At 37.9% G+C, this 10,012-nt stretch overlaps 1 protein-coding gene across 1 annotated transcript; it reads left to right on the top strand.

The window, feature by feature from the left end:
- The first annotated feature begins 3,840 nt into the window (after positions 1-3,840).
- On the top strand, positions 3,841-7,424 carry LOC136240700 (receptor tyrosine-protein kinase erbB-2-like). The gene is made up of 8 exons (XM_066031725.1): positions 3,841-3,976; positions 5,311-5,406; positions 5,460-5,645; positions 6,214-6,277; positions 6,329-6,496; positions 6,649-6,795; positions 6,847-6,944; positions 7,000-7,424. Exons 1-8 carry the CDS (start codon positions 3,932-3,934, stop codon positions 7,225-7,227), a joined length of 1,032 nt encoding a protein of 343 aa, XP_065887797.1. The 5' UTR covers positions 3,841-3,931; the 3' UTR covers positions 7,228-7,424.
- Positions 7,425-10,012: the final 2,588 nt, after the last annotated feature.

The raw sequence follows: 10,012 nt of genomic DNA, 5'->3' as shown, positions 1-10,012 counted from the left end.
GAACTCTCTACAGGATGGTTTCTTTGTAGCTGATCTCTCTACAGGTGACTTGTTTCTAGCTGATCTCTCTACAGGATGGTTTCTTTGTAGCTGAATTCCCTACAGGGTGATTTTTTTTCTACCTGAACTCTCTCTAGAGTGATCACTTCACAGCTGAACCCTCTACAAGGTGGCTTCTATCTGATCTCTCTACAGTGTGATTTGTTTGTAGCTAAACTCTCTACAGAGTATAACTTGTTAGTAAAGCTGAAGTCTTTACATGGTGGATTTTGGTTGTTAAACTCTCTGCATGAAGACTTGTTTGTAGCAGAACTTCTACAGAGTGAATTGTTCGTAGCTGAACTCTCTACAGGGTACATGACTTGTTTATAGCTGAACTCTCTTCAGTGTGACTTGTAATGTTCTGAATTACTACAGCAATATATTTGTAGCTGAACTCTCTATAGGTGACTTGCTTCTTGCTAAACTGTCTATAAGATTAACTGTTTGTAGCTGAACTCCCCTACAGAATAACTTGTAATGTTATAGAATTCTATAATGGAGTAAATAAATTAGCTGAATGCTCTGTTAGGGTGACTGTTCTATTAGAGTATCGTAGGTAAATTCTTTCTTTTTCCCTTTTTGTTTTACATAGAGACGTGTGGTTTAAAAAAAAATTCTATTAGGGTGACTGTTCTATTAGAGTATCTCGATCTCGCATTTGCTACACGGAGTTGGCTTTCGAATCATAACTCAGTGGTTTGTAATCCGATTCTTCTGTACTACTACAAGGACTTTCTATGAAGATTATTCCAGCTATACACCGATTTTCAGCTCATTGCTCTAAGCGGTTTGCCTAGTAGGCGTAAAAACTAATACTTTTTTATTAATAAAAATCGATCGCGTAATTGTGACACAGGTTGGGTTTTGTGTCATATCTCCATGGTCTTTATTAGGGTCCGCAACGCGAAAAATCGATATCCTTCAATCAACTACCTAACTATTGCCATGTGTTAGGCTAAGTGTAACTTAAATAACACCAGTGTGGCAGCCAAGTTTGTCACTTTCTTCTGGTAGAAAACGGTACAAATGTCTTAAAATCACGTGATTTTTTGTTGCAGCGGTTCGTAAGGTTCTTCGTATGCCACGATATTCACTCTCAACATTGTTCAAGTAGTCTATCATAAACTCAAAGTATTGGTGGTTTAATTGTATTGGTCAGTTTCTGGTGGCAGCACGATCTGTGCAGCTTTTTGGCGACAGACAAAATGTTTCTTCCTCTGGAGCACAAGACAAGCAGAGCAGCAACTGCGCCGTGGGTCAGCAATGACCAGCACTAGGTAAAGTACCTGCATGCGGAGTATGGTTATAATTGAAACTTGTTAGCCATCTGGCTGAGCCATCTATATGCTGAAATTCGGCCAAAACGACACGATTTTTGCAAATAAATACCAGAATGGTTGATACATCAGTGAGATAGTCTCCAACAGCAAAGGATACAAAGCTTATAAACACCTAGCAATACGGCTATCTCGCCCAATAAACGCATAGAGCAATCCAATGCATGAAATAGGCACTCACGTGATCGATATTCAAATCTCGAAAAATACAACCATAATCTATTCCAATGACCTTAAAATCACTTGGAATCAAGTGACAATCATTTTGCGTGCATTACGTTCAGCATCTCGATTAGCCCACCAGTCCAAGGCTCTCCCTATGGTGCCATCACAGCATAACACACACCTGTACTGGCCCAGATCACGCCTGAGCAAACAATTAGCAGAAATATTTACAAAAGGAGCACACTGCATGGTTCCTATTCAGAAATGAAAGCGATTTTATGGGTATCTCCGCGATTTGAATTTCGATCACGTGAGTGCCTATTTCATGCATTGGATTGCTCTATGCGTTTACTGGGCGAGATAGCCGTATTGTTAAGTGTTTATAAGCTTCGTATCCTTGCTGTTGGAGACTGTCTCACTGATGTATCAACCATTCTGGTATTTGTTTGCAAAAATCGTGTCGTTTTGGCCGAATTTCAGCATATAGATGGCTCAGCCAGATGGCTAACAAGCTTCAATTATAACCATACTCCGCATGCAGGTACTTTACCTAGTACTGGTCATTGCTGACCCACGGCGCAGTTGCTGCTCTGCTTGTCCTGTGCTCCAGAGGAAAAAACATTTTGTCTGTCGCCAAAAAGCTGCACAGATCGTGCTGCCACCAGAAACTGACCAATAAAATCAAACCACCAATACTTTGAGTTGATGATAGACTACTTGAACAATGTTGAGAGTGAATATCGTAGCATACGAAGAACCCTACGAACCGCTGCAACGAAAAATCACGTGATTTTAAGACATTTGTACCGTTTTCTACCAGAAGAAAGTGACAAACTTGGCTGCCACGCTGGTGTTATGTAAGTTACACTTAGCCTAACACATGACAATAGTTAAGTAGTTGATTGGAGGATATCGATTTTTCGCGTTGCGGACCCTATCTTTATCTTGATTCCTTTCAAACCACCAAAAGGCACTCCTATGATAGTTACTCCATCTACATAGTAGTTTTCAACTCATTCCATGAAGCGGTTTACCCTGTAGGCGTGACAACAAATCTATCTTGTTTTACGTGATTAATCGGACATAACTCCTGAACCATTCATCGGATTTGCACCAAATTTGATGCTAGGATTCGCCTTTGGACTTCCTTTCTTTGTGCCAAATTTCAAGGCAATCGGAGCACGCGTTCGCGCTTATAGCAATTTTTGCAAGTATGCGAAAACACGAAGAAGAATAAGAAGAAAAAAAACGAAGAAAAAATCAAACCTTTGGAAACTCATATCTCGGAAATGGCTCTAGCAATTTCCTTCAAATTTGGTATGTATACTCCCCTGGCAGGCAGGCAACTGTGTAGCAATTTTGGTTCCAATCAGATAAGGGATTACCGAGATACAAAGGTGTGAAAATGACATTTTCTTTCTTCCTGTCAATATACCCACGGTGTGGCGCGCCGGCTTTTTGGGCCGCACGACACACTATCGTTTATCTTGATAGAGCAATTTATTATTAAGATTCAGCTCTACCGTAGCTCTGCAGCTGGTTGATGGGCTATCTCCATAAGTTCTACACAATGGCTCAGTTTGCAAACAGATTTTCTTTCACATATAATGTAATACATAGTTATACGTAGCAGTTTAAAGTATTTAAGCAGTCACATTATCATCTGTCTGTCTTTTCAACAGTAGGCTGTTTGTTACTACAATTGAGCCTTCTAAAAGTTAATACATAGCTTTATGTTTGTCAAAAATGTCCAGATTCCTGTAATAATAAAACCTGAGAATTATGAGGGTGGAAATGAGCAACAAGTAATTGAGTTTATCTTTTGACACATAGAGGAACTTTGCTAGTATCATCTTTGATTGTTAATTTCCACCATTTCCTAACACACAATCAATAATCTTATACTTGGACTTGTTAAAATTTCTGGTGTTACTATTTATTAAATGCTATCCCACTAGCGACCTGTGAGAAGGCTAAATCCTGTAAATACAGGGAGTTGATGCTACAAACATATTGTGTACTGAAAAGTTGCATTTCAGGTGAAATTTGTTGAGAAAAGCAAAGTTCTAATGTATGCTGAGGCGCACTTGCTCCCTGTGCCCCCCTGGAGTTTCTCCTGCAATATATAAATCATCAGGATAATTATATGATTTTATCTTTCAAGCTTAAGACTGGCATTTATATTCGTTACACTGTCCACCGGTATAATACCAAAATGTACAGTGGCTGTGAAACTGAGTGCATGCATAGATGAGCATATTATACACACAAAAAAGTGATGACTATATATGCACAAGCAGTTATTATTAATGCTTTAGACATTACAATCTCCAAAAGCAGTTCCTAATCAAGCAAGACTGATTACTGTACCAGAAACTGCTTTAGAGATGAGAGAGGAACTTGGAAGTGGAGCATTTGGAACTGTTTATAAAGTATGTTACAGCTAGATAGTCGTTGCATAACATAGCTGAATTCCTCCAGAATAGATGTACAGATATGTACTGTACCTAACTGGTATAGCCATATACACCTGTAGTAAGTGTTCATTGCTCTACTAAGTCTACTTGTATGCCATCAATGAAATTCATATGAAAATTAAGCCACAGTTTTAATGTTGAAACTAGGCCCCGGCCTTTCAAAATCAAGATTGTGCTTTTGAAATGACTGTTTATTAGAGTACATTAGTGTTCTCTGACTGCTGTATTAGAGTAAGTTACTGCTCTATTAGAGTATCTCGATCTTATTTCTGCAAAGTGTGAATAACCAACAAAGGACCAGTTAGTTAAGTCATATTACATGTTTTTAAATATGACATGTACTAACAATGCTATTGGTAGTGATTATTTGCTTTCTTTCAGGCGCATGTATTGCACATTTTATCAAATATTGTTCCTATTAAGCTAACATTATGCTTAATACTTTGGTCACCTATTATGCTTTAAATTATGCTGGCATAATCAGCTGGGGCCTAGTTGAAACAGTATTTAACCAAACATCATGAGTTTTCTGTGTGCTTGTGGTTTATATTATTGCCACTATAGTTGGTTATACCCCTTTAAGGGTTAAGGGTTTTAATCATGGAATGCTTCGCAGATGTAGCTGTGTACATCTGTTAGATATTAACAGTAAAGCAGTGAATGTACTGTATCTCTACTTGTTCCACAGTCTTCTTCACCTGATTTCAGTCATAAAACTGTCCTTGATCGGCAAGAATTTCCATTAGCTAACTTGAAGGATCCAAATGTGAAGATGACCACAATGATCTTAATTGAGTAATTTGTTGAAAACTACACTGTTTGAACAGACCCACAGTGGACCATTATCTTCCAGATTGCCAAAAAACCTTCCACATGACTATAATCTACAACCCTGAGGATATCAAAGCATTAAGTGACTTATACCCGTGTATTTAAACCATTGTGGATTGGTGACAAAACATTGCAGTCAATGAAACTTGTACACAGTTTCATTCTTTATGACATCAACATTCTAAATTGTACATCCATGTGACTTTTTGTATATGAGTTACTGATTGATGAATATCAAAAACCACTATAAAGGTTTATGCGGATACAGTGCATGCATTTTAATAAGTTTTATGTGGCTTTCACCATTATACTATAAAAGTGTCAGGCCAGAATTTTATTAGGGGAGAAGTCTTCTTCCACATCCATGTAAAGCAACAATAGACTTGGCCAAATGTATAGACTCAGCATGCACTTACACACATGACGAATTGTGATAATATAGAGATTTTTACATACAGGGATACTGGAAACCAGAAGGAGGTATTAATAAATACACAGTTGCCATTAAAGTATTGAAAGAAACTTCTCCAGCAAGTCAAAAAGAATTGCTCCAGGTAAGATATTATTTTGAAGTGTCACTTTGGTCAACTCATGCATTAAATTGCAGGAAGGTGTTACTATGGCCTCCATTGATAATGAGTATGTAGTACGACTGTTTTGTGTGTGTCTTGGAACAAGAATGATGCTTGTGTCTGAGTTTGTGCCATTTGGATCACTGAAAGATCACTTGAAAAATTTCAAATCAGAGATAAATGCTGAAACACTGCTGACCTTTGCAACACAAGTAGCATCGGTAAGTTAACTAGTACAAAGCAAACTAACACTTTGCATAGTTTATAGTCTGACAGACAACAGGGTGAAGTTTGCATTTTATGTTTCCATGTAGTTTTAGGTGGTCCTGTATACAATGTTTCACCTGCTGGACAGATGTCAGCATTGATAATTTTGCTATGGCAGCAGAAGTTTAATTATTGCATAGCAACCTTACAAAACAATTGTTGTGGGTTAAAAATGCCTATTAATAATGATTCTAACCTATGAACAAGGTATACAATTGATATCACAAATTGACACTTTAATCGATCACATTCACACAATTATGGTTTAAGCACCACTAGTTTAATATAGTGCTCACTTGATTATCCGAACACTTGGTTATCCGACCAGTGGAAATAACTGAGTATTAATTTTTGTCTCAGCTGTATGTTCTATTACAGTATTTCAACAGGGTACTATATAAATGAATGGGCTTTGCTTTTTGATTATCTGAACACATCTTGGTCCCAAGGGGGCTGGATATCAAGGGAGTTGAACATGTAATGATTCATACTGTGCATAAATGCATACAAATATTTCTACAGGGTATGAAATATCTAGAGAGCATTAGGATGGTTCATCGTGATTTAGCTACCAGAAATGTGTTAGGTACAGTGTTGTTTATAATGTAGTGCATGTTAATATAAATTGTATGTACAGTTCAAGGACCACAACATGTTAAAATAACTGATTTTGGTCTTACAAAGATTCTTGACATTGGAGAAACAACTTTTAAATCGGCAAAAGGAAAAGTACCAGTAAGATGGTTAGCTCCAGAGTCTCTTATAAACAGAATGTACACTCACAAGTCAGATGTGTGGTCCTATGGTAGGTTGTGTTAGATAAGAAAGTCAACAACTGTAAAATTCCCTGTAAGACATGTTGTGTCAACAACAATGGCTAATGTACAAATGCACATGGTTGATGCAGATACAACTATTCTTCAATTCATAGTCATTATATAAATAATATATTTTCAGGAGTGACAGTATGGGAGATACTTACATTTGGTGCTAGACCTTATCCTGGTATAAAAGCTCATGAACTACTGGGAGCTATTTATAAAGGAGTGAGATTAGAACAACCACAAACTTGTTCACCAGATATGTACACTGTACTGCTAAAATGTGAGTTTATCATTTGATTAATACAACATGCACAATACAACCTTATGATAGGCTGGACGGTTGACTCTAATGCTCGTCCATCATTTACTGAACTAGAAAGTACAATGGAACACTTTCAGAATGAACCAACAAAATATGTTTTCACTGTAGTAAGTATACTAGTAATATCACTGAGCATGTACGATGTGTGAACTGGTTCTTTAGAGTGATGCAGTTTTACAGAATTATGATCTACCAGAAAGCAGTGAAGAAACTACTTATGAGTATGCATATTCAACTGAAAATGTTGATACAACTGGCTACATCAAACCATCACAACTGAATACTGCACAATGTCAGTATGACACAATTAGAGACCCTATACCAACTATCAGTAACAATGAGGATCACAGCAATGATGTGAGAGAGTACCTTGAACTGAGCATCAAATAACAAAAGTATATTATTTGGTATCAAATCCGTACTGAACAAAACTAGCCAGTTATTAATTAGTTTTATATTAAGCGACAACAGTTTTAAAAAACATTAAGCACATACATGCATGCAATGACTGTAACATACTGTAGTTGTATTGGAGAAAACCAATTTACATTATACAGTGTTGTAAAAGTGTACTTCAATGTATATAATTATCCACTGTTGTATATATTGAATAAATATTTTATAGAATATACTCATAATTATACTGCTACTAAAGTAACTACTGCAACTCTGCTGCATCAGTAACTTCAGAAAAAAATATATGAGTTTAGGCGATGGGGTTGACATAGATCCATTACTATATCTGCCATGGACAGTAGAAAGGAGAGCTTTAAATGACTGTTTGAACATTCCATTAAACTAAAAAGAGTTTGACCTGAGGTGCCCTTTAGTCTGTCATGGACAGCAGAAAGGAGGGCTTTAAATGAGTGTTTGAACATTCCATTAAACTAAAAAGAGTTTGACCTGAGGTGCCCTTTAGTTAACCAAGAGAAAAAGGGTTTTGGCTCCTTTATTTACAATTATCAGTTTTTAAGTAGTTTTACAAGAAAAAAAAACTTTCATCACCCTGATTTGAATCTCTTATGTATATTAGCTAATTTGTTTATTTTGTACCACTTTATCAGGTGAAACACTTATTGCTATACTGTTTTCAATGCTGCATGGAAATCATTATGGTGATACTGAAAACTGTACAATCAAGACTAGGCATGAGGCTATTATGCTCCAAAAATTAAGCATTATGCTTTTGAGCAGTGCTCAAAAAATCACCTATTACGCTTTTGAGAATTGCCCATTATTCCCAAAATTATGTCCACCATAATTGGCTAATAATGCCAGTTTATTGCTGTATCAGGCCATTTTCATGATGTTTAAGCTTCAATTAGTCTTGAATTCTTTTAGCTGGTTGCTGTATTAGAGTATTTCATTTCAATGTGACTGCTTTATTAGAGTAAATAATATTCAGTGGCTGCTCTATTAGAGTTTCTGACTGCTCTATTAGAGTATCTCGATCTTTTTTAACGGAATTGTGCGATCTGCAGATTTTCCTACTGTTAAAGCTTTATAATCACCTCAAAATGCTAGCATAATTCTTGATTCCCACACATACCTATTATGCCAGAAATTATGCCAGCATAATCGCCGCATCCCTAATCAAGACTCACGGTAGTGAGTCGCGCGGCCAGTAAAGCAGAAACGCGCGCCGCAGACAATAAATGACGCGACCACTACCTGAGGATTTTACAAGAACGAACGTTGTCAAATTCGGCCTTCCTGTAATCCACCCGTCACTTACGCTATCCCTCTGAAACTTTGGAGTTGAACTCATCGTGTCACTAGTAACTACCACACAAGCAGTGAAGCAAATCCATGCCGATTGTTTCGTGATCGAGGTTGCCGACATCAAAGGGGAAGTTTCATTTTTTATTCGGAGTGTCTATGTCCACCGGTGTACTGGTTATTCTTAGAGCCACGTACATCTTATTTCCACCGGTGCCTCATATAATCATCTGCTGATGGGCCTGCGCCTGTCACGTGATCACGTGATTAAACCATGCAGGTCGCATACTCACCACGTGTCGATTTTCACGTATCATGGCACCCAATTTGACACTTTTCAGCAGTGCTCCACACGTGTCATGGTGGTTGGCGCCCAATCGGACACTTTTCAGAGCTGTACTGAGAACTTGTAATGGAAGTTGGCACCCAATTCGACACTTTTGAACAGTTTCATACGGCATTGGACGATTTAAAGCGAAATGGTTACCATCGCAATTTTGCTATGAACTGCAAGACAAAGATAACTGTATCTTATGACAGGTAAGCACTACATAAATTCGCACACAATGCTGTCATTTATGTAATCATTACTGCAGTCTTTATAAAAAGTTGTGCGTACGTCATTGTCACCTTGAGCATACTCATCAAGTGGGTCCTGCAATATTTGCACATTATCCAGTCAATAGAAGGTTGACTGCAGCAGAAGAAGCCACAATTTCTGAGATGCCGACTGTGAAACCCAATACCAAACAAGTGAAAGAATTAGTTGAGAAGAAGTTTGGAAAATGTGTGACCCTCAAAGACATCAGTAACCTAAAGACAAAGGTAAAAGAGCAAACCCGGAAAGGTCTTGAGGAACCACAACTGCTACTCAGTACACTCCAAAATATTACCACTACCCAGGATGCCCAAGCAGGAATTGTGGTAAATGAGAACAGGGGTGGCAGAGAAGGGGGGGCAAGGGGGGCTGCAGCCCCTGTGAAAAAATTTTTGGAGGGGCTTAGCCCCCCTAAAATTATTCAATAGCATTATTCGAGATACTCTGATAGAGCAGTCAAGATCGAGACACTCTAATAGAGCAGTCACAGTATTCTTTGAGGAGCCGTGTAGTAAGCTGCCAATAATGACTTTTTTTTTGGTCTTCGATATACAACGAGGCAATGGCATCATCATGCTAGACCCCCAGCCCCCCCCCCCCTAAATATAGGTGTCTCCGCCGCCTCTGAATGAGAATAATATCCTTGAAATTTGCAGACAGATCACATGACTAAACTGTTTGATAGGTTCCCGGAAATCATGTTCATCAATGGCACCTACAATGTAAATGGTCATGGAATGCCATTGTACTGCCTGGTAATGTTATATAATAGAACTTGATCATTATAAATTGTCCCTTACAGGAATGAACCAAGCTCTCGTCCTGCATTTAGTGGTGACATCACTACACTGGAATGTG

This window comes from Dysidea avara, chromosome 12 (assembly GCF_963678975.1).
Source record: "Dysidea avara chromosome 12, odDysAvar1.4, whole genome shotgun sequence".
Lineage (NCBI taxonomy): Eukaryota > Metazoa > Porifera > Demospongiae > Dictyoceratida > Dysideidae > Dysidea > Dysidea avara.
This window is presented reverse-complemented; position numbering and strand designations above follow the sequence as displayed.

What these genes read in the sequence shown, in the direction of transcription:
- LOC136240700 (XM_066031725.1), top strand. Translation starts at nt 3,932, where the DNA reads ATGAGAGAGGAACTTGGAAGTGGAGCATTTGGAACTGTTTATAAA. An exon ending in CATTTGGAACTGTTTATAAA is followed by an intron (nt 3,977 to 5,310) that starts GTATGTTACAGC and finishes TTTTACATACAG; the next exon opens with GGATACTGGAAACCAGAAGG. An exon ending in GTACACTGTACTGCTAAAAT is followed by an intron (nt 6,796 to 6,846) that starts GTGAGTTTATCA and finishes ACCTTATGATAG; the next exon opens with GCTGGACGGTTGACTCTAAT.